The sequence below is a fragment of the Oncorhynchus tshawytscha genome, linkage group LG03 (genome assembly GCF_018296145.1).
Source record: "Oncorhynchus tshawytscha isolate Ot180627B linkage group LG03, Otsh_v2.0, whole genome shotgun sequence".
Lineage (NCBI taxonomy): Eukaryota > Metazoa > Chordata > Actinopteri > Salmoniformes > Salmonidae > Oncorhynchus > Oncorhynchus tshawytscha.
Genome location: NC_056431.1, coordinates 63,359,419 through 63,383,994, shown reverse-complemented (window position 1 = coordinate 63,383,994; position 24,576 = coordinate 63,359,419). Strand labels below are relative to the sequence as shown.

Genomic DNA, 24,576 nt, shown 5'->3' with positions numbered 1-24,576 from the left:
GATTTAATGAATAGGGTGGGTTGAGATAATTAAATATAAAAGCACTAAACCTCTCTCTAAAAGCTTCACTCATTCAACAGTTTTATTTGAACCCTAAATGGTTCTCAAGTAGATTACTAAGAAAAGCTCATCCATTGTTTAAAAATGGCCTTTTGCCTTTGTGCAGATTGCCATGTCTCATTTTCGATTAATTTAAAATGATACTTTTTTTCAAACAAGCATTGCAGAGCTGGCTATAATTTAAATGTAATCTCCCTGAAAAGATAGAACAAATATTACAGGTAGGTAGGGGGAGGTAGGGAACTGGTCTGTCTGCCCAATATAAAGGATCAAAACTGGTGGAGGAATAAAAATAGCATAAATAGGAAAGTATACCAGTTTCATTTGCCATACAGATTGCAAAATAGTTGTGAAGAGATGTTTGATGTACTGATTCCATGGTACAGGGTGTATGAGTTGATATATAAAACAACGCAAGATTCAAGACTTTGTGCTTTTCGGTTAAAAGTATTACGTAGAATTCTTGCCACCAACAAAATGTTGAATATTTGGGGCATAAAATCATCGAAGCTCTGCAGATTTTGTTGTGATAATACAGAATCAACAGACCATTTATTTTGGTATTGCCCTCAGGTAGCCTGTTTCTGGTCTCAGGTTCAGGAATCACTGAAAATGCATAGCATTGATCTAAAATTGACCCAGAAGTACTGTTATGAGATCTAGAGAGACCGGGTCAGTCAATTACAAATATACCAATACTCTTAGTAAAAGTATTTATCTTCAACTCGCAATCTGTGGATACTGTTAGATTAGATAGATTGAAATTGTACGTTAAACATCACAGCATAGTTGAAAGGTATGTGTTGCGTAGAATCCCGAAGTGGGTGGCCAGCAGAGATAGATGGGATGTGCTGAGGGAAGCTGAGGGTTGGTATGTGGAATTGTAGACAAGTGGGAGTAGAGTTGCTGTGTGAGAGAGAGAATGATTGTCAAAAGATAAAAGTAAAAATGTAAATATATATATATATATATTTTAACATAATAAAAAGTACATTTGAATTACACTAAGTGGCAGTGTTTTTACAACTAATGCCGGTTTTCCTTGAGGCTGATGCAGTGCAGGTGTTTGTACACTTGCATATATACACACTCTCATTCAAATAAACACATACAAGCACACACACATACATATAATAGTGCCAGACATGCACACAAACATATACAGTTGGCATTGTCTTCTGAGTGCAACCATATGAAGATCATCAAAGATAAGTGATTAATTTTATCTCTATTTCTGACTTGTGTAACTCTTCTACTTGGCTGGTTACTGTTTGTAATGATTTGTCTGCTGGGCTATGTTCTCAAATAATTGTAAAGTATGCTTTCACCGTAAAGCATTTTAAAAATCTGACACTGTGGTTGGATTCACAAGAAGTTAATCTTTAAACCTATGTAAAATAGTTGTATCTTTTTTACATTTTTATAATGAGTATTTCTGTATTTGAATTTGGCGCTCTGCAATCTCACTGGATGTTGGCGAGGTGGGACGCTAGCGTCCCACATACCCTAGAGGGGTTTTTAATAAGAAATTTGTGGAGTGGTTGAAAAATGAGTTGTAATGACTCCAACTTAAGTGTATGTTAACTTCTTACTTCAACTGTATAATGGGAAACTTGCTCATTTTGAGATCAATGTGCAAATATGCAGGTCATCAGGGTCAATATTACGAGACCTAGAGAACAACATAAACATGGTTTTATTAGCATTTAGCACTAGTTTAAGATCAGTAAGCAATTGTTTAATTCAGTCAAAACTATGCTGAAAGTCATAAATGGCCTGCTGTACTGAGTGGGCACATGAGTAAATAACTGTATCATCCGCACAGAGATGAATGTTACAGGTTTTAACAGATAGACCAATATTATTTATATAAATAGTGAAGAGAACAGTGCCTAAAATCTACCCCTGTGACACACATTATGTAATATCGAGGAAACTTGATTTGATATCGTCACATTGTGTTCTGCCTGTTCAGTAGTTATTGAACCAATTGCAAGATGCCTGATCTAGGCCTATTTCAGACAACCTTTGAAGAAGTAAGAAATGGTCAACCATATCAAATGCCTTCGACAGGTCAATAAATAAGGCAGCACAATGATTTGTATTCTCTAAACAATATAACACATCATCTAAGACAAGTGTAGCTGCTGAAACAGTGCTGTGTCCAGGTCTTAAACCAGACTGGTGCTCATTAAGAATAGAATGAGAAGTAAAAAAAGTTCTAAACTGAGAGTTCGCCAGGGACTCGAAACTTTGGCGAGGTAAGATTGCTTGGATATTAGACGGTAGTCGTCAAAGTCAGAAGGATCTTCGCATTTGTTTAGGGGGAGGACTGCTGACGTTTTACAGATCTTAGGGATAACCCCAGAAACAGTTGTCAAGTAAAAAAACAAACATGTTTTACTTGACAATCAATGATTCTGCAACTAGTGGGGCAGAAAGCTGCAACAAAAAATTGATCAATTGAGTTAGACCCAGTGGATTGTTTTACATTGATCTTCAATAAGGCACTTAGTACATCATAGACATCAAATGCTTGGAATGAAAATGAGGAATGTGTTGGGAATGTATTGTTCCCTGCAACCTGGTTTGGGGTGAATAAAGGACTTCCTCTGCTGCAATCAACGTTTTAAGAAGCTATTTTATCAAATAGGTGGCCCGCTGAGGCAAAGTGGTTATTAAAAGCACCACAAATGTCCATCTTATCTGTTATGAGACCAGAGGTTGTCATAACCTGCTGGGATAATGAACGGACAGAGATTTGACTACATTCCAGAAGGCAGCTGGATTCCCACCATTCTCAGATACACAGTTCAAGAAGTATGACGAATTTGACGAATTGTATCCAGCAGTCTTATTTAGCCAAGTTTCAGATATTAACAGAATGTCCATGTTGATTTGAGAGGTCAGAGTTTAAATTTTTTTTTAAAGATTTTCGAGATCAAACTTCTGGCATTGACATGAATCAATGACGCAGCTGCAGGATTTCAGTCTGTAATACAAGCATACTATGCTCCGTTGAATACACCTTATTTGAAAATACCAAAGGGATAGGTTGAATTGGTTCAGATACAAAATAGGCTAAAACTGTACCATTGGGCCTACGCTTTGAACGAAGATGTAGATTTAAACAAGAGTCAATGAGGGTTACCTGTTGCGGGCTTGCAGTATGATGATAACGCGGATCATTTATGGTTGGGCTTACCTGAGCGGAACCTGTTTCCAAAAGATTAAAGTCAGAGACAGGGGTGGGTTGTCTATCCCCACCACACAATAATAATACATCATAGCACAGTAACACAGTAATAACATAATATTACCTTCCCTCTCTCTCTTTCCTTCTCTCTCCCCTCCCCTCCCATTTTCTTCTCTCTCGCCCTCTCCCTCCATCGCTGCTAGAAGTTGACACGGGAGTTAAAATCAATTCATGTCTTGTCTTGTCCTGTCAGTTTTTCCCCGTATTGTCCTGATCCTGAAACAGTTCTATAACATTCCAGTCCTGTCCCGATAAGAATCACTCCCCTCCCGTGCTCATTTTTATTCGCAGAAATCAGAAATAATGTATTATGTTAGTTGCTCGTCTGTCTGTCCCCCGCTCTGCGTGTGAGTAGCCATAGCAACTGCTGCATTGGTCTGCTGCTCATGGTTCACTAGACAGTAAAAAACAAAGGGATCTTTATATACTTGGGAGAGTGCATCTGTCCAAGGCAGAGGAACTGTCTCGCTTTGTGTACACCTCGTTATCTTTATTTGTAAATATCTCTGCCTGTAAAGAGATCAACAAGGCCTTTGACTTCATCTTGAAAAATAAGTCTCACAAACTAAAGAAGTCAGTCCTCTCAAATAAAAGCGCTGAAGGAGTTCTGAAGCTGTTGGATTTTATTGACATAAATAACACTTTCAAGATCAATTGGTTGAAAAGATGTTTGGTCCAATACAGAATCAATTTGTATTTCATTCCAAACAATGTGTTTAATAGGTTGGGAGGTCTTCAGTTTTTACTGTAATTATATTCCTGAAAGATCACCAGCTAAATTGGCTTGGTTTCACCAAGCTTGTTGCTTTAATTGTCCAGAAAATATGTTTCCTGTACAATTGTCGCCCACATAAAGCTCTTTTGTGGAATAATTCAGACATAATTGTAAGGAATCAGTCATTGTTCTACCCCAGCTGGCATGAGAGGAATATTCACTTTGTTCTTGATATTTTTGACAACAGGGGTAATATTCTTGAATATGAACAATTTCTAACATTGAATGAGTTTCCAATAACTTTAAGAGAGTTTATTTCTGTGATCAAAGCCATTCCCAGTGGTCTAACTACAGCTTTGGTGATGTTCACAGAGCTTATCCAGAACTCAGTTTGGGAGGCGTGGGCTTACTTGAGAAATCTAGTTGTAATAAATACATAACACAAATTTTCCATTCACGGTACCAACTTTAATTAGAGGAACATTTTTCTGGAACTTGCTTATTCCTAACATTGTTTGGAAAAAAACTGTGTTAATTAATGCCTTACAAATATTGTATACCTAACAAATTGAAGGAAGTGCACTTTAAAATTCTACATAAGATATATCCATATAATTCTGTTGTCCAAATTTGTGGCTATTGATGATATCTGCGTTTTTTTGTGAAAAAGGTGAAAATCTGACTCACTTGATCTATGAATGTACATTTGTGTTAGAAATTTGGGAAAAACCTTGCAGAATACTTATTTACCATTTTGAACACTACCCATGTTTTTGACATGAAGGATATAGTATAATAGTATGTTAATATTGCAATGATAACAAGACCATTGAAATTATTGCGAATGTTTTTATTTCTTGTTGCCAAAAACTTTATACACAAACAACAATTCCATAATTCCATACCAATATTACAATTATTTTTGATTGAATTTAATCATCTTGTTAAGACATTATGAATGAATAACACTAAGAATAACATCTTCCTAAATCATTAATGAGATTTTTTCAGAGTGAATACAATTGCACCCAAATTGTATTTATTTATTATTATTAATATATATATATATATATATATATATATATATTTTGTTGTTGTATGTATTTAGTATTTTCATGTTTATACCTGTGTTTAGTTTTGTTAGACGTTTGATGTAGTGATGTAAATTGTTGATCATTTTGTATTATGAATAATAATAATTAAAAAAAAATGTTTTTAAATAACCTCCAGGCAGCTCAGCAGATCATTGGGGTTGGCTTGTTTTTCTCGTGCTGTGCTTGAAATTGAAGTGAATTGATTCGAATTCTATACATTCTGAGATTTCAGGGGTCTATGGTTGAGTAGATTTACGATCTTTCTTGTATAGGTCGTGTTACTACAGTTACTAATTACAGGCTGCTACAGATGTAGGATCTTAATTCGAGCCAGTTTGCTACAGCAGGGATTAAATCCTGCAAAAAAGGAAATGTGAAATATTATGTGGATTATAATTAATGGACATGTTTGTAGGGGTGAATGAAAATCAAGACTGAAATTTCAAAATGGAAATTACAATCTTCAGAAGACTATTAAACTTCAAATACACTACAGGTTTAAAATATCCTGTTTTGCAGGAAATTTCTCCTGCAACAGGGTGATCCTACATATGTACAACACGTCATCCTCCTATCACGAGTATAGTGTGTGGGAAAGCCTGCATGTGGATAGGCCATTGGCTGAGAAATCAGTCCGTCTCATGTTGAGCGAGCTCGGCATTTAGCCTTGATACTGTAGACAGCATAACTAATAAACCTGAATTACTAATACAGTGCTTTTGTTGTATTCAACTTTTGAGGCGTTAATGTCAATTAAACATAGGTTTAAAAAACATTATTATTGTCATCTTCAACCTAGAGCGTAACCAGGAAGTGAGTGGGAGCGTGGAGACGAGGGGATCTTTGGTGTGGAGGAGTGCGCTTCTCAGTGAGTGATTCTTGATAAACACTTTCACTTGAAAGTCGCAGCTATGTTTTCTTGAAAATAGTCCCACGGGAAGTCGCCTTCCAAGACCCGGGGATTATGATATTAGTGCTGTAATGTATTTGTAAGTAAATCAGTCTTTCATGCTTCATGTTGCCTTTAAAAAGAAACACCGTAGGATAGGCTCGTGCTCTACTCCGTGTATACACAGGATACTTTGTAGTGAAATTCACAGCTTGGATCGCTCACGGCTGCAGTAGTAATTGTCATATTTTTTGCAACATTCATTCACTGGTAAAATGCAATGTTTTGGCTATTGCTACGTTTGTGAAGTGGACCATTTTGTGTCACTGCAATCAGTGTTCATGCCAAAGTACCGTAGGCTGCTATACCACCTGCTTGTCTCTGTTCAGAGAACTGTTTCAAAAGTTTACACAGAACTTTGGACCCGAGCCTTGGCATAGAAGTGTGTGTGTACGCACATGTGCTTTGTCTTTGTATCTGTGTGTGTGGCAATTGTGTCATAGTTATACCATTGTTATTCTCACAATGGTATGACCTGGATTACGAGTCCAGATTCCAGTTGCTGTTCTCTCTCTCTCTCTCTCTCTCTCTCTCTCTCTCTCTCCCTCTGTGTGTGCTGTTATTCAGAACACTAATTTATTTCCTGTCTACATGTAATTTGAATCATATCACAAGGTGGCACACTGACATTTTTCAACATGAATGAAGTCCTAGATAGGGAGAGCACTGAAGGCCAAGTAGAGAACCAGTGAAAGTTAAATTACACTCTTTGAGTGACATGTCCCCATAATGTGTTGGTAATGGTACTATGTAATTAAAGTACATTAAACAAAGGCACTAAAAGGGTTGTGATTGGCAGCAGGTCTTGGGCAGACCACCCCCACCAGCCTGGTCTCATAGACTAGACGTAACATAGTAAACTTAAATCCTCAATACCCAAATTAGTATGATATGTTACGTTTGGCATGGTTACGTAAGACAGATGGTTACTTAATGTAAAATGTATGGTTGTTCGAGGTGGGGGGGTTGTTCGAGGTGGATGGCTAGGCGTATAATCCGAACGTCTAGCAACCTAAAGGTTACGAGTTCAAATCTCACACAGACAACTTTGGCATTTCAGCTAATTAGCTACTACTTTTTATCTACTTTGAAACTATTTAATATGTTAGCTAAACCTAATCTTAACCCTTTAAGCGAACCCTTCCCCTAACCTTAACTCTTTTAGTTAACCCTTACCTAAACCCTTTAACCTAACATATCATACATTTTAATTTGTAACATATGATACGAAATGGGTAATGGACATTCACAAATTAATACTTACTGTTAGGTTCTAATAATAATAGTAAGAACTCAAGTTTATTCTTCCCAAAGGATCGAACAGCTGAATCAACGAAAACATATTCACACGAGCACCAGTATTTAACCCTTTCTCCTATGCTGAGTCTCCTACACATCTGTACAGCCAATGCATCTCTGTTGCTAGACAGAAACTCTAGTGATATCTGTTGTTCCTCACTTCATCTGACCTGACCTCTGCCCCAAAGTGTTCACTCCTCCCCAACTCACAGCTGTCATGGTGACTGGTACCAGACTGTGTCTCTTCTCCTCCCAGAGGATCCCTGATGGCTAACAATAACATATCCTAACATAATGAAACGTTATACATTACCCTCTCTCCCTCAGTGACATGAATAAGTATATTTCCTATTCTCAGAACCCAACGATACCATACAAAATGTAACACATTGGATTTACATACAGAATATTACAAAATGCTCTGAAACCAAGTGTACCCCACTTCAATCTCTGTTTCTCGCACTCACTCACCCACACACACTGGACACCAACATAATGTCATTAACCTCAGGTTATTACACAATATCAATTACATGTCATTACATTCCCTAATATATTGCTATTACAGTTTTGTTACAAAGCAATAAAATAATTCTGTGTCAGAGAGTCATCCGTGGTGCAACATATAGGTACTCTCATGCAAAGAGTGAGAGTTTTTCTCCATCTCTCCAGCTCTTCATTTTGCCTGACATTGGAGCTCTCTGTCCTTCGGACAACAACTATGAGAGAGATTGAGAAGGAAGAGAACTGAATCAGAAGCAAAACATAATCTGGTGAAATTAAAATAAAAACACTTTCTCTACATATATCTTTGATCTTCCCACTCCTGTTGTGTGTTTGTCTGAATTTGACTGTGTGTACATGTGTGTGTCGTTACAAAACCAATAACTAGCCTATTGATTTTTCTTCTCTCCTTATGGCTAGGGGTTGTAGGCCTAGCTACATGGTACAGTTTACATACACCTTAGCCAAATACATTTAAACTCAGTTTTTCACAATTCCTGACATTTAATCCGAGTACAAATTCCCTGTCTTAGGTCAGTTAGGATCACCACTTTATTTTAAGAATGTTAAATGTCAGAATAATAGTAGAGAGAATGATTTATTTCAGCTTTTATTTCTTTCATCACATTCCCAGTGGGTCAGAAGTCTACATACAAAATTAGTATTTGGTAGCATTGCCTTTACATTGTTTAACTTGGGTTAAATGTTTCGGGTAGTCTTCCACAAGGTTCCCACAATAAGTTGGGTGAATTTTGGCCCATACCTCCTGACAGAGCTGGTGTAACTGAGTCAGGTTTGTAGGCCTCCTTGCTCGCACACACTTTTTCAGTACTGGCCAAAAATGTTCTATAGGATTGAGGTCAGGGCTTTGTGATGGCCACTCCAATACCTTGACTTTGTTGTCCTTAAGCCATTTTGCAACAACTTTGGAAGTATGCTTGGGGTCATTGTCCATTTGGAAGACCCATTTGCGACCAAGCTTTAACTTCCTGACTGATGTCTTGAGATATTGCTTCAATATATCCACATAATTTTCCTCCTTCATGATGCCATCTATTTTGTGAAGTGCACCAGTCCCTCGTGCAGCAAAGCACCCCCACAACATGATCCTGCCACCCCCGTGTTTCACGGTTGTGATGGTGTTCTTCGGCTTGCAAGCCTCCTCCTTTTTCCTCCAAACATAACGAGGGTCATTATGGCCAAACAGTTCTATTTTTGTTTCATCAGAACAGAGGACATTTCTCCAAAAAGTACAATATTTGTCCCCATGTGCAGTTGCAAACCATAGTCTGGCTTTTTTATGGCGGTTTTGGAGCAGTTGCTTCTTTCTTGCTGAGCGGCCTTTCAGGTTGTGTAGATGTAGGACTCGTTTTACTGTGAATATAGAATATTTTGTACCGGTTTTGTCCAGCATCTCCACAAGGTCCTTTGATGTAGTTCTGGGATTGATTTGCAATTTTTTTATACTTACGTGCTACCATCAGGCATTTGGAAATTGCTCCCAAGGATGAACCAGACTTGTGGAGGTCCACATTTTTTTTCTGAGGTCTTGGCTGATTTCTTTTGATTTCCCCATGATGTCAAGCAAAGAGGCACTGAGTTTGAAGGTAGGCCTTGAAATACATCCACAGGTACACCTCCTATTGACTCAAATTATGTCAATTAGCCTATCAGAAGCTTCTAAAGCCATGACATCATTTCTAGAATTTTCATAGATGTTTAAAGGCACAGTCAACTAAATGTATGTAAACTTCTGACCCACTGGAATTGTGATACAGTGAATTATAAGTGAAATAATCTGCCTGTAAACAATTGTTGGAAAAATTACTTGTGTCATGTGAAAAATTACTTGTGTCATGTGTAAATAGCGTTTCAATCGGTGACGTCACTTGCTCTGAGACCTTGAAGTAGTGGTTCCCCTTGCTCTGCAAGGGCCCCGGCTTTTGTGGAGCGATGGGTAACGATGCTTCGAGGGTGACTGTTATTGATGTGTGCAGAGGGTCCCTGGTTCGTGCCCGGGTATGGGCGAGGGGACGGTCTAAAGTTATACTGTTACACATGCACAAAGTAGAAATCCTAACCGACTTGCCAAAACTATAGTTTGTTAACAAGAAATTTGTCAAGTGGTTAAAAAACGAGTTTTAATGACTCCAACCTACGTGTATGTAAACTTCCGACTTCAACTGTATGTAACCTGATGTGATGTGTGCATAAATGTGGGAAGTAAGTGTGTGTGATCACTAGGTGTTGAATGTGTGCCCAGGAGACAGCCACCTTAACTTAGGTCCAGGGCCAGCTCCGTCTTGACCACTTGGTCGGTCAGTCCAAACAGATGTGTTCAGATGGTGACGAAACATAAATATGTACATAAAGTAAAAATACAAAAAGGCATGCCCAAACTAAAGACCCAATAACAAAGGTATTGTGTGGGACTGGGATTGTGTTGGTTTCAGTAGTTGTCAGCTGTGTATTTTTTTGACAGGGTCAGTGGATGGATTAGTTATCTCCAGTTTGATTGTTAGTTGATTTCAAATGTTCAGTTTTCTTTAGACATTTAGACGTATTGTCAGTCTGTCTGATTTTGATGTGACTTTCAGTTTATTAAATGATTGGTTTTGTGTAATTGTTCATTTGCCCCATCTAATGTGAAGCTGTGTCCCTGTTCTGCATGCTGCAATTAATAGAAATGCATTCTATAGAACTGACAAAGAAGTGCATGTCTGTTCATTCTATTATTATATATAATTCAGAATATTATGTAACAGACATGTAGGACCGACTCTTTCAAGACAGAAACCCATGAACCACCTGTTTAATGCCTGACCTTCTAAGAAGCAGGAGACAATTTTATTTTCCATCATAGATCTAATGACTGCTATATTTAGATAAACCGACTGACCCTTAAATTTGTAAATAAGATCACACCAAAGCTCTTATAATAGAAATGTTGATCTGTTTTGACCTGATAAGACTGTGATGTTTACCTGAAATTTAATATTTGAAAAAAATATTTACTTCAATTACTTAAAAATGATATTCATCTCAAATTGAATAGTCAGTAGTTGGTCTAATTGGAATAGATTGGATAGGATTTATTAGCAGTAGTGTATCAAATCTATTCCACTGTCATTAGTACCATTGCTGAGGGCTCTGTTATAACACCTCCCTCAGGTCAGAATGAGTAAGGAGAACCTCAGCGACTGGCCCCCTTCCCAGACCTCTACAGAGGAGGAAGAGGAGGAGGAAGATGATGGGGAGCCCAAGGTGTGTCAGGTGTGTGGAGATCAGGCTACAGGCTATCACTTCAACGCCATGACATGTGAGGGCTGCAAGGGATTCTTCAGGTAAGTGAAACACACACACTCAATAATTCAGTGCTGTGTTAGCATAAACAAGGAACTGAGTGTTTGAGAACGTTTGTGTTTTACAAATCATGTGGTTAATACATTGTGGCCAATAGGTTCTCACAGGTGAGAGCAGTAGATACATCTCCGGAATTATGTGGAATATAATTAATGGTTGATATAGTTTTCATTTGGGCAAATCTAGTCTGACATTTTAAAGTGGAAATTACAAACTTTTAGAGCTCTTTTAAAGCTGCAATATGTAACTTTTTGGGGGACCTGACAAAATTCACATAGAAATGTGAGTTATAGATCTGTCATTCTCATCGAAAGCAAGTCTAAGATGTTGTTAAAATGTTTTGTTTTTGCACCTTTTGGTTTTGTACACCAACTTCAAATAGCTCAAAATACAATATTTTGGGTTATGAAAAATATATTTCACAGCAGTTTAGATGGCACAATGATTCTTTACACTATACCTGCTTGTTTTGTCACATAAACTGAAATTAGGCGTACTACTAGAATTCTAACAACCGAGAAATGGCGGAGCGATTTCTGCATAGTGCACCTTTAAACCTTCTCTGTGCCTTTGCATTTCCTTGCATTTTCCACATTTGGATCTGTATATTACTCTGACTCACTTCATATATACTCTCTTTGTTGCTGGTTGACTTGATTGCTCTTTGTTGCTGGGCAGTGTTGCTTGTTTGAGACTCTCTATGGGCTGGCTATCTGAGCTCTGTATTCTATATGCTCCAAGTACTCATTAGCGGTAAATAGGCATGTCTATCAGTGGTATCCATTGGCGATGAAGATAAGCAGACGTCAAATTAGCTCATTAAAATACACACACACACACACACACACAATCTCTCTCTTATTAACACGCACGCACATGTATTTTCTTAAAAAGCATAGTTAAGATAATAGCTGAATCCATGTAATTGTCACACCCTGATCTGTTTCAGCTGTCTTTGTGCTTGTCTCCACCCTCCTCCAGGTGTCGCTCATCTTCACCATTATCCCCTGTGTATTTACACCTGTGTTCTCTGTTTGTCAGTTGCCAGTTCATTTTGTAAAACCTACCAGAGTTTGTTCCCCTGCGCCTGTTTTCTAGTCCTTCCCGGTTTTGACTGTTCTGCCTGCCCTGACCCTGAGCCTGCCTGCCCTGACCCTGAGACTGCCTGCCCTGACCCTGAGCCTGCCTGCCCTGACCCTGAGACTGCCTGCCCTGACCCTGAGACTGCCTGCCCTGACCCTGAGACTGCCTGCCCTGACCCTGAGACTGCCTGCCCTGACCCTGAGACTGCCTGCCCTGACCCTGAGACTGCCCTGACCTGACCCTGAGCCTGCCTGCCCTGACCCTGAGCCTGCCTGCCCTGACCCTGAGACTGCCTGCACTGGATTATTGACCCCTGCCTGCCCTGACCCTGAGACTGCCTACAGTTCTGGACCTTTTGCACCCTCTCTGGATTACTGACCTCTGCCTGCCTTTGACCTGTCGTTTGCCTGGCCCTGTACTAGAAATAAACAGTTGTTTCTTCAACACTGTCTGCATCTGGGTCATACCTGAAACCTGACAGCAATTATGTTTAAATCTGTGGCTGAAACTCACCTCTTCCACATACAGTATAGTATATTTAGTATATTTACAGTATATTTATAGTATGTGTATCATGTGCCTCTGATGTTGTGCCAGGCGTGCCATGAAGCACCCCACTAAGTTCTGCTGCCCGCGGCAGGGTGTCTGTGTCATCACCAAGAACAACCGCCGCCAGTGCCAGGCCTGTCGACTCCACAAATGCCAGTCCATAGGCATGCTGAAAGAGTGTGAGTTCACACACTAACACAAACACACTTACGCCCATACACTGGGTTACCGTTGGCTTTTTAATCTTTCTGTAGTGACATGCAGACCTGGGTTCAAATACGTGTTATTTAAATACTCATATTCTTTGTATTTGAGTATTTTCAAATAATGCGATGCTGAATCAACTACTTCTACTACAAGTATTTGAACGTATTTTCTAATAATTTCCTATAAATAGACTGCTATTTGAAAATATTTTCTAAGACGTACTTCCAAATACATTATTTCAAATAACCCTAGGACCAATCAGACCAGAGTATTTCAATATTTGTGTTTAAATACATGCCAATACATTCCAAGTGTATTTCCATATATACTGTGTGTACACAACTTTAGAAACACCTTCCTAATATTTTGTCACATCACACCTTGACCAAACTAAAAATAGAAACATACAAAGCAATCTACAGTCAGGGCGTGACCCCCCCCCCAAAGGTGCGGACTCCGGCCGCAAAACCTAAACCCATAGGGGAGGGTCTGGGTGGGCATCTGTCCGCGGTGGCGGTTCTGGCGCGGGACGTGGACCCCACTCCACCATAGTCTTGGCCCACTTAAGTGGCGCCTTTGGAGTGGGGACCCTTGCAGCGTTCCCCGAATAGACGGGAGACTCTGGCAGCGCCGGGCAGGCGGGAGACGCCGGCTTCATTCCTCCTGGCTCGATGCCCACTCTATCCCGGCCGATACGAGGAGCTATGTAGCGCACCAGTGTAGCGTACGATGTAGCGTACCGGGCTATGCCTGCGCACTGGGGACACCGTGCACCTCATCACATAACACGGTGCCTGCCCGGTCAACCTATCTCCACGGTAAGCACGGGGAGTTGGCTCAGGTCTCCTACCTGACTTAGCCACACTTCCCGTGTGCCCCCCCCACTACATTTTTGAGGCTGCCTCTCGGGCTTCCTTGCCAGCCGTGTTTCCTTGTACCGCTGGTTCACCTCTCCTGCTGCCTCCGCCTCCACCTGTTCCCCCTTTCCCCCTTCCAGCCAGGATCTCCTCCCATGTGTAGCAACACTTGCCGTCCAGAATGTCCTCCCATGTCCATTCCTCCTTATAGCACTGCTCCTCCTTACCACGCTGCTTGGTCCTTTGGTGGTGGGTAGTTCTGTAACGATTGTCGTAGGTGGAAGAAGGAGAGGACCAAGGTGCAGCGTGGTACGTGTTCATGATCTTTTAATACACTGAACACTAGAACAAAAATAACAAACGGAACAAATGAAACAGTCCTGTCTGGTACAGAGACAGAGACAGAAAACAATCACCCACAACCAAAATGGGAAAACAGGCTACCTAAGTAGACATAGACAGCTGCCTCTGATTGAGAACCATACCAGGCCAAACACATAGAAAAAGAAAACCTAGACCTACAACATAGAATACTAACAAAACTAAAAATAGAAACATACAAAGCAATCTACGGTCAGGGCGTGACAAGATCATAGCTTTCACCTGGATTCACCTGGTCAGTCTATGTCATGGAAAGAGCAGGTGTTCTTAATGTTTTTTATATACTCAGTATTCCAATATATTAAACTTCTTCTTTGAACTTAAAAATGTAGGTAAAAGTAATTGAAGTAGTATTTGAACCCAGGTCTGCCGTGGTGGCAAAGCGTTTGTCTCTGTTGCCATAGTGATAATGTCAAAGGAGGCTGTGGAGAAGAGGAGGAGTCAGATCAGGAGGAACAGGATGGTTGAAGAGCCCCCGGTCCTCTCGCCACAACAGGAAGCTGTCATACAGGAACTGTTCAACGCCCATGAAAAGACCTTCGACATCACCTTTTCCCACTTCCAGTTCAGGGTGTGTGTGTGTGTGTGTGTGTGTGTGTGTGTGTGTGCGTCCGTGCATTTGTGTTTTGTGTCCTGTGTTGCATATTGGGTGGATGATATTTGATTGAGTTTGTGTCTGTTTCAGCCCATCGACAGAGACCTCAATCCCATGTCTGTGTGGAACCAGACTGCCAGTGGACAAAGTGTAAAACAGACTAGAAGAATGGATAACTTGTCATCATCTTACTCCACATCCACCTCCACCAGCTTCTCCTCTTCCTCCTGTTCTTTAGAGGATGAGGAGAAGGACAGGAGTGATGGAGGGAAGAATACGGTTTTCACCACTCTGCCCGATGTAGCTGACCTTACCACCAACATGGAGGAGAAGAAGGAGGAGGAGAAGAAGGAGGACAGGAGTGATGGGGGGAAGAATACGGTTTTCACCACTCTGCCCCACATAGCTGACCTCACCACCTACATGATCCAAAACATCATCAACTTTGCCAAAGGACTCCCCTCCTTCAGGTGTGTCTGTTTGCATATTTGTGTATGTCCCCCCTTCTCTCTATCGCTCTCTTACCTGTGAGGGTGTGTGGGTGTGTCTGACAGGGCCCTGGCCATAGACGACCAGATCTCTCTGTTGAAGGGGGCCATGTTTGAGATGATGCAGATCCGCTTCAACATGATGTTCAATGTCAAGACGGGCATCTGGGAGTGTGGTCCCCTGACGTACTGCATGGACGACGCTGTCCGGGGTGAGTGAACCTTCATACTACATAGCCAAACCTACATACATAGCATACATAGCCATGCTGAATGGATATGCAGGTACGAGGAGAATATAGGAGGTGGAGGAGAGGGAGGTCTGTCGGCAGGTTTAGTTATCTCTGGTGGGAGTTGGAGGAGAGGGAGAGGGAGGTGTGTCAGCAGGTTTAGTTATCTCTGGTGTGAGGTGGAGGAGAGGGAGAGGGAGGTGTGTCAGCAGGTTTAGTTCTCTCTGGTAGAGGTCGGCCGATTATGATTTTTCACCGCCAATGCCGATTATTGGAGGGCCAAAAAAGCCGATACCGATTAATCGGCTGATTTATTTGTATTTTTATTTGTAATAATGACAATTACAACAATACTGAATGAACACTTATTTTAACTTAATACAGTATAATGCATCAATAAAATAAATTTAGCCTCAAATAAATAATGAAACATGTTCAATTTGGTTTAAATAATGCAAAAACAAAGTGTTGGAGAAGAATGTAAAAGTGCAATTTGTGCCATGTAAGAAAGCTAACGTTTAGGTTCCTTGCTCAGAACATGAGAACATATGAAAGCTGGTGGTTCCTTTTAACACGAGTCTTCAATATTCAGATAAGAAGTTTTAGGTTGTAGTTATTATAGGAATTATAGGACTATTTCTCTCTATACGATTTGTATTTCATATACCTTTGACTATTGAATGTTCTTATAGGCACTTTAGTATTGCCAGTGTAACAGTATAGCTTCCATCACTCTCCTCGCTCCTACCTGGCTCGAAACAGCAACACAACGACAACAGCCACCATCGAAGCAGCGTTATCCATGCAGAGCAAGGGGAACAACTACTCCAAGTCTTAGAGCGAGTGACGTTTGAAACGCTATTAGCGCACATCCCGCTAACTAGCCAGCCATTTCACATCGGTTACACCATCCTCATCTCGGGAGTTGGTAGACCTGAAGTCATAAACAGCGCAATGCTTGAAGCATTGCGAAGAGCTGCTTGCAAAACGCACAAAAGTGCTGTTTGAATGAATGCTTATGAGTCTGCTGGTGCCTACCACCGCTCAGTCAGACTGCTCTATCAAATCATAGACTTAGTTATAACATAATAACACACAGAAATACGAGCCTTACGTCATTAATATGGTCCAATCCAGAAACTATCATCTCGAAAACAAAACGTTTATATTCTTTCAGTGAAATACGGAACTGTTCCGTATTTTATCTAACGGGTGGTATCCCCAAGTCTAAATATTGCTGTTACATTGCACAACCTTCAATGTTATGTCATAATTACGTAAAATTCTGGCAAATTAGTTCGCAACGAGCCAGGCGGCCCAAACTGTTTTATATACCCTGACTCTGCGTGCAATGAACGCAAGAGAAGTGACACAATTTCACCTGGTTAATATTGCCTGCTAACCTGGATTTCTTTAACCTCTTGATTCTAGCCATCCCGGATCCGGGATCGTGAATACAGCCTCAAGCTCATTACCATAACGCAACGTTAACTATTCATGAAAATCGCAAATGAAATGAAATGAAATTAATATGCTAGCTCTCAAGCTTAGCCTTTTGTTAACAACACGGTCATCTCAGATTTTCAAAATATGCTTCTCAACCATAGCAAAACAAGCATTTGTGTAACAGCTAGCGTAGCTAGCGTAGCATTTAGCGTTAGCATCAGCAGGCAACATTTTCACAAAAACAGAAAAGCATTCAAATAAATCATTTACCTTTGAAGAACTTCGGATGTTTTCAATGAGGAGACTCTCAGTTAGATAGCAAATGCTCAGTTTTTCCTGAAAGATTATTTGTTTAGGAGAAATCGCTCCGTTTGGTGCGTCACGTTTGGCTACCAAAAAAAAAAAAAACGAAAATTCAGTCATCAAAACGCCAAACTTTTTTCCAAATTAACTCCATAATATCGACTGAAACATGGTAAACGTTGTTTAGAATCAATCCTCAAGGTGTTTTTCACATATCTCTTCATGATATATCATTCGTTGAAAGCCTCCTCTCTCCTCTCAATCACTGGATGACTGCGTGCAGCTTGTAGATTACGCACCAATTTAGACAAAGGACACCGGGCGGACCCCTGGTAAATGTAGTCTCTTATGGCCAATCTTCCAATGATATGCCTACAAATACGTCACAATGCTGCAGACACCTTGGAGAAACGACAGAAAGGGCAGGCTCAGTCCTGGCGCATTCACAGCCATATAAGGAGACAATGGAAAACAGTGTCAAAAATTCTGCTCATTTCCTGTTTGAAGTTTCATCTTGGTTTCGCCTGTAGCATGAGTTCTGTGGCACTCACAGATAATATCTTTGCAGTTTTGGAAACGTCAGTGTTTTCTTTCCAAAGCTGTCAATTATATGCATAGTCAAGCATCTTTTCGTGACAAAATATTGCGCTTAAAACGGGCACGTTTTTTATCCATAAAATAAAAGAGCGCCCCCTATATCCAAGAAGTTAACTAAATATGCAGGTTTAAAAATATATACTTCTGTGTATTGATTTTAAGAAAGGCATTGATGTTTATGGTTAGGTACAGTCGTGCAACGATTGTGCTTTTTTCGCAAATGCGCTTTTGTTAAATCATCCCCCGTTTGGCGAAGTTGGCTGTCTTTGTTAGGAAGAAATAGTCTTCACACAGTTCGCAACGAGCCAGGCGGCCCAAACTGCTGCATATACCCTGACTCTGCTGCAAGAGAAGTGATACAATTTTCCTAGTTAAAAGAAATTCATGTTAGCAGGCAATATTAACTAAATATGCAGGTTTAAAAATATATACTTGTGTATTGATTTTAAGAAAAGCATTGATGTTTATGGTTAGGTACACGTTGGAGCAACGACAGTCCTTTTTTGCAACTGCGCACCACATCGATTATATGCAGTGCAGGACACGCTAGATAAACTAGTAATATCATCAACCATGTGTTGACTAGTGATTATGATTGATTGATTGTTATTTATAAGATAAGTTTAATGCTAGCTAGCAACTTACCTTGGCTTCTTACTGCATTCGCGTAACAGGCAGGCTCCTCATGGAGTGCAATGTAAGGCAGGTGGTTAGAGCGTTGGACTAGTTAACCGTAAGGTTGCAAGATTGAATCCCAGAGCTGACAAGGTAAAGATCTGTCGTTCTGCCCCTGAACAAGGCAGTTAACCCACCGTTCCTAGGTCGTCGTTGAAAATAAGAATGTGTTCTTAACTGACTTGCCTAATTAAATAAAGGTGAAATAGTTGTTTCTTTAAAGACCAAGCACATGTGGTTGGATCGTTGTCTGTGCACCTCGTGTCTGCACCTGGCAGTAAAATGCATCAAATGTATATCCTACGTATGCATTGTGATTGGATTACATTGCCATGTTACAACCACAAGTTCATATCACATGCCACGTGCAGTAAGGCAGAATGTTGTGGGGTAGAATGATTGGGTGTCACCAGATATAGGCACAAAACTGATCACAAGATGCATATTATTTATTTTTTCAAATAGATTATTATACTTTTATTCTAATAATTCAACACCCTCTAATACAATGCCAGCCATACAACATATTCTACTATGGAGGTAAAATAGTGACTTAAGTTTACAACCATGTAAAGTATGATTTGCAAATGTCAAATATGAGTTGCACCTGAATAATGAGTTTTGTAATTTATTTTGAGAATAAATGCAACATCACTTGCAAGCGCATAACTTGATGTGTTAATAAATACAACACTTGCAAACATGTAAGTTGATATGTGAATAAATTCAATAAGATTTGCAAGCATGCAACATCATTTGAGAATGAATGCAACTCATTTACTAAAATTGCGATTGTTTAATCTTTTTCTGCGAATCAAAACTATATTTGCCGATGTCAAATCTGTGTGCTCAGAGTTTTGCCACTAATTTAGCGGCTAACCTCTGCCAATAGTTTTGTAGTTGTAAAAAACAATTTTGCGAGCAAGCAGCAGAGAAAAACACAAGCTCTGGTGGACAGGGATTATTCTGACCAATCAGGTGAGGTGTTATCCTTCTTGAACGTGCTTTCACGTTTCACAGGGTTCCGGTCTGGTTAGCCTGTATCTAGTGGTTCTTACATTGTGTAACAGAGGAATTAGTCTAGCTATGTACTTGTTATTTGGTTGAGACTAACAGTTTAGAAAATAATGATTTGCTCTATGTATATGTGGTGTGTAGTTGGTTGGCTTTGAATGTTAGCCAGCTGAGCTCGCTTCTCAAATTGGCTAATGTTAGCTAGCTTGCTAATAATATTTTGAGAAGAACAGGCGAGCTCCCTGTAGAATCAAGACAAGAGGGGTTAGGGAAGGAGATTAGCTAGATGTGCAGTTGCTTCACCTGTTTGAAGCAGTGCCAAGGCGAGATGAGAGCTAACTGCTGCTGTGGTAAAAAGGTGAGATCTCCAGGGCCATTTAAAAAAAAATCTGGCCCTGGACACAACCTTTGGCTTTTTTCAGTCCTCAACAAATCTATTTAGTTTATTATGGAAGTAATAGCTATCATAGTCCTGTTTTATATGCAGCTACAGAAAAACTATTATATATATATATCATTATTCCTCCTCCACCAAACTGTACAGTTTGCACCATGCATTCAGGCAGGTAGCGTTCTCCCGGCATACAGTTTGTACCTGTACAGAGTCAATGTACGGGGGCACCAGTTAGTCGGGGTAATTGAGGTAATATGTACATGTAGGTATAGTTAAAGTGACTATGCATAGATGACAAACAGAGAGTAGCAGCAGCGTAAAAGAGGTTGCCGGGGGGGGGCGGGACACAATTCAAACAGTCCAGGTTGCTAATGTGCGGGGGCACCGGTTAATCGGGCTGATATATCACACACACACACACACACACACACACACACACACACACACACACAAAGTAGTAATGCTCTTTACACATTGTAATCTACATTGTGAGGATATAGTAACTGTAGAAGGAAAATCAAATCGCACTTTTGCCTATAAAGTGAACTACTGTTGGCTAAGCCACATTGTGCACTATATCCAGAATATGAATATGTTCATGTGGATCCCAGGATGAACTGTATGTTAATACCAGATGTAATGCTAATGGGGTCAGAGAGACAGACAGTTGCATGACAGAGTTGACATACTTTCTATGAATGCTGCTGTTCGAATCAGAATGTGCCCAAACCCGTTCTTATTACCAACCAGTGTTGTAACTAGATGAAGCTCAAATTGGACTCAGGCATTCACAGCTTCTGCTGTGTCTGCTTTCCGTTGAAGTGGATTCAATCCCAATGTCTTGTACTTGAATCAAATGTTTGTCTGTCTACAGTTGTATATCATTAGGCTGACTGGCCCACCCAAGACACAGTTTACCTGCACTGGTAGTCATTGTTCAATAGAGACTAGTCTCTGAGCTCTACAACTGACGAAGCTACATGTAGCCAGATCGTTACTCACCTGACTAGCAGCCTCATTGCTGCTGCTAATTTATAGCCGTCGCTAATAAAAGCTGGTAATAAGAATATAAGAGCTTTATGTTTTATTTTCACTAAGCCCTGGGGGACCTTAATGAGCCCCTCCCATTTCAACAGGTGTTGCCCATCTGTTTGTTTATGTCTCTGTGGCTGTGTTTACACAGGCAGCCAAATTCTGATATATTGCCCAATTATTTGCAAAATATCTGATCTGATTGGTCAAAAGAACCATCGTTACATTATAGATAGAATGCTGTGATTAGGGCATCAGCCTTCCTGTTACTGTTGCCATTGACGACCAGCTGGAGGAGCAGCTGTATGATATCTTATGTTTTCCAATCTGGAAAAGTGGTGTCCACTTGAAAGGAAATAATTGGCCAATCAGTGACCCCTGTCAGAGTAAGGATACTGTCAGGATAATGTGATGAAGGTTTCTCATGTAATCAAATAAGTAGTGTCAAGTTAGATATAATCAAGGTAGATGAACAGCCTGGTGAGGTTACACAATGGTCAACTTTCATTCCAGTGTGTTGTGCTGTTATTACTGGATGTTTCTATGGTTCCGTGTAGACTCGTCCTTGACCTAGCTGTTAATGGATGTTGGTATAAAACTGTGTTCCCTGTTGTTTTCCCTGTACGTGAGGGTTATTAGATTTATTTAGTTCCTTTATCACATCACATGACTGTAGACGATCATCATCACCCTATCTCTCTCGTCATCACCCTGTCTCTCTCTCGTCATCACACTGTCTCTCTCTAGTCATCACCCTGTCTCTCTCTAGTCATCACCCTGTCTCTCTCTAGTCATCACCCTGTCTCTCTCTCGTCATCACCCTGTCTCTCTCTCGTCATCACCCTGTCTCTCTCTCGTCATCACCCTGTCTCTCTCGTCATCACCCTGTCTCTCTCTTGTCATCACCCTGTCTCTCTCTCGTCTCTCCCTTTTACCCCATCCCCCACACTTTTCTCTATCTCCTTAGACACAACACCCTCTCAATTCTATATACCGCACTTCTCTCCTCTCTCCCCCTCTCCCCCTCCTCACTCCCACCCATTCCCATATCATATCTTCCTCTATTTTTTTCCCTTCCTCCCTCCCTCCCTCTCTCTCTCTCTCTCTCTCTCTCTTACTCCCTCCCCTCATCCCCCTCTCTGTTGTAGCTGGGTTTCAGCGCCACCTGTTGGACCCTCTGATGCGGTTCCACTACACCCTGAGGAACCTACAGCTGCAGGAGGTGGAGTATGTTCTCATGCAGGCCATCTCCCTCTTCTCTCCAGGTAACATTATGCCACACACACACAGACTCCATACCACGCTCTGACTTTGCTTCATTCTTCCTGCTTTCAATACATTTAAAGGCCCAGTGCTGTCAAAACGTGATATTCCTGTGTTTTATATTTCCACACTATGAGATTGGAATAATACTGTGAAATTGTGAAAATGATGATAATGCCCTTATAGTGTAAGAGCTGTTTGAAGATAGCCTGAAATGTTCAGCTGGTTTTGGTGGGATGGAGTTTTGGCCTGCCTGGTGACATCACCAGGCCATAAATGAGTTAATAGACCAATAAGAAAGAATTCCAAACCTTTCTGCCAGTTAGTTTTAGTTAGTTAGTTAGTTTTCAGTTTTCCCCTCCCCACTAAGACCACTCCCAGACAGTCCTAGCAAAAGTACTGCTTGATAAATGTCTCTTTACCCAGAAGCTATTTTTGTTTATTTTTGACCATTCATTTCAAAACAATTACAGTATGGTCCGTAATTGTTACCAATAAATTATTTGATATTGAGATAAAAACAGCTACATTAGACCTTTAAATACATCCGCACTTCTGAAGAAAGACTGTTGAAATTAGTGTTAAATGACTTCGTGAGACAGTGGTAGTTGGCTCCCCAAATGCTTATGTGGTTGAAAATGTTGAGTCCTGATTGGCAGATCGTCCGGGTGTGATCAATCATGGTGTGATTGATAGTCTGCAGGAGAAGCTGGCTATTGCGCTGAAGGTCCACATCGACTCCAAGAGGGCCAAGCCTGAGAAACAGTGAGTCTGTCTAAATATTGAATTTCATTGTCGTAAGGCATGACGTTGGATAATGTGCCTAGGAATACTGTCTTCATAGTGACCTCTTGGGCCCTATATCCCTGTCTCTCTTGTCCCCCTGTCCCTGTCCTCCCTGTCCCCCCAGCCTGCTGTACCCTAAGATTCTGGCGTGTCTGACGGAGATGAGGACTATGAATGAGGAGTATACCAAACAGGTTCTGCAGATTCAGGACATCCAGCCAGGCAACTCATTTGACCCACTCATCCTGGAGGTGGTCAGCAAGGACCCCTGAGACAGACACACCCAGACAGGCAGCAGCAGGGATGCCTAAATCACTTTCTGTCAGGTTTCAACAAGGACATTGAGGGAGAATCTTAATTACATGCTCCTTGTGTCCTCTCTCCTCGACTCCTTCTCAAAACCCATTGGATGAAAGAGCCAGAGGTCCCTCCCTTCCGACCTTCTCTTCCTATGGATTTTGAGAAGGAGGCGAGAAGAAAGGACGCAAGGAGTATGTAATTGAGAAAAGGACCTAAATCACTTTCAGACAGGTTAATCCACTTTCCTCAGCCCGATATACAGAACGGATGCCTAAATAATTGTGACAGGCTTCAACAGAGACATGTAAAACTGCCTATGGGGTGATTGAATCATTTTCCCTCTCAAGTATGTAGCTTTTATTTTATTTTATTCAAAATATATCAAAAGAGCTATACGTAGTTTTTTAATGTGTGCTTGGTTGTATGTTTTTTTCTTTCATCATTCAATTATGCATATTGCCAACGCAAAATGATTGTCAGAGACTCAGACAATTGTGTTTAAAGCACTAATGCAAAATCATCTTACAGGACTGAACGAGGGGATGTCCCCTATGGTTCTACAGAGGTTTAAGGAGTGGTTGTGTTTTCTGTGAAAAACAGAACTGGGCTGCTGTATTTCCTAAAGCTGGTCAAGTGTGACACAAAATAAATCTTGTACATATCAATTTATCCTCATCACAGACATGTCACAGGTGAAAAGAACAGTACAATCAGAATCTACATGTGATATACATCATCTTATATGTATTGTTAACGTTACAAATGATGCAGGTACCTGTATTCTGTGTTTTAGTGTATTTGTGTTTTTGCCTTGTTACGTGAATGTTTGGTTGTTTTTTTCTAGACATGTACAGACGTGTGTTTGGCTGTGTGAGCGTTGGGTCATGGTTGTCGTTGGTGTTTTCTGCCTTAAATATTTATTTTTCTGTGTGCTGTAACACTAGTAGACACACAGGACCTCCATGGCTAGAACTTTATGACCTTTGAACTTTGTTTTGACCTACTAGTCCTACCTCCCATGAGCTCAGGTCTACAATTCCTTAGGCTTTCCTCCTTCTATTAGTGTACGGCCACACAAAGATTTGGTGTCTGAAATGTATGGATTGAGACAATAGTTTTTCAATGGACGTCATCAG

General features: G+C 40.6%; 1 protein-coding gene and 1 long non-coding RNA gene across 4 annotated transcripts; one reads left to right on the top strand and one right to left on the bottom strand.

Annotated features, from left to right (window-relative positions):
- Positions 1-621: 621 nt before the first annotated feature.
- On the bottom strand, positions 622-3,710 carry LOC112245957. The gene is made up of 3 exons (XR_002952837.2): positions 3,381-3,710; positions 3,212-3,276; positions 622-966 (listed from the first exon to the last, which is right to left on the bottom strand). It is a non-coding gene; the product is annotated as an uncharacterized LOC112245957 (long non-coding RNA).
- A 2,035-nt stretch (positions 3,711-5,745) lies between these two features.
- Positions 5,746-24,105, top strand: nr1i2 (nuclear receptor subfamily 1, group I, member 2). Of its 3 annotated transcripts, none has more exons than XM_042319819.1 (9): positions 5,746-5,993; positions 11,049-11,221; positions 12,921-13,051; positions 14,701-14,888; positions 15,003-15,382; positions 15,467-15,612; positions 22,240-22,356; positions 23,014-23,119; positions 23,265-24,105. In XM_042319819.1, the coding sequence occupies exons 2-9, from the start codon at positions 11,055-11,057 to the stop codon at positions 23,410-23,412; spliced, it is 1,383 nt and encodes a 460-aa protein (XP_042175753.1). In that variant the 5' UTR covers positions 5,746-5,993; positions 11,049-11,054; the 3' UTR covers positions 23,413-24,105. The 3 variants fall into 3 exon arrangements, with proteins under 3 accessions (XP_042175753.1, XP_024265105.1, XP_042175754.1); XM_024409337.2 differs by having other exon boundaries at positions 5,747-5,993; positions 14,722-14,888; XM_042319820.1 differs by having other exon boundaries at positions 5,982-6,114.
- The last annotated feature ends 471 nt before the right edge of the window (positions 24,106-24,576 follow it).

Bases quoted from the DNA above. Each gene is read 5' to 3' on its own strand.
- nr1i2 (XM_042319819.1), top strand. From the start codon at position 11,055: ATGAGTAAGGAGAACCTCAGCGACTGGCCCCCTTCCCAGACCTCTACA. The intron at 14,889-15,002 runs GTGTGTGTGTGT...TGTCTGTTTCAG, and splicing joins TTTCCCACTTCCAGTTCAGG to CCCATCGACAGAGACCTCAA. The intron at 22,357-23,013 runs GTAACATTATGC...CCTGATTGGCAG, and splicing joins CATCTCCCTCTTCTCTCCAG to ATCGTCCGGGTGTGATCAAT.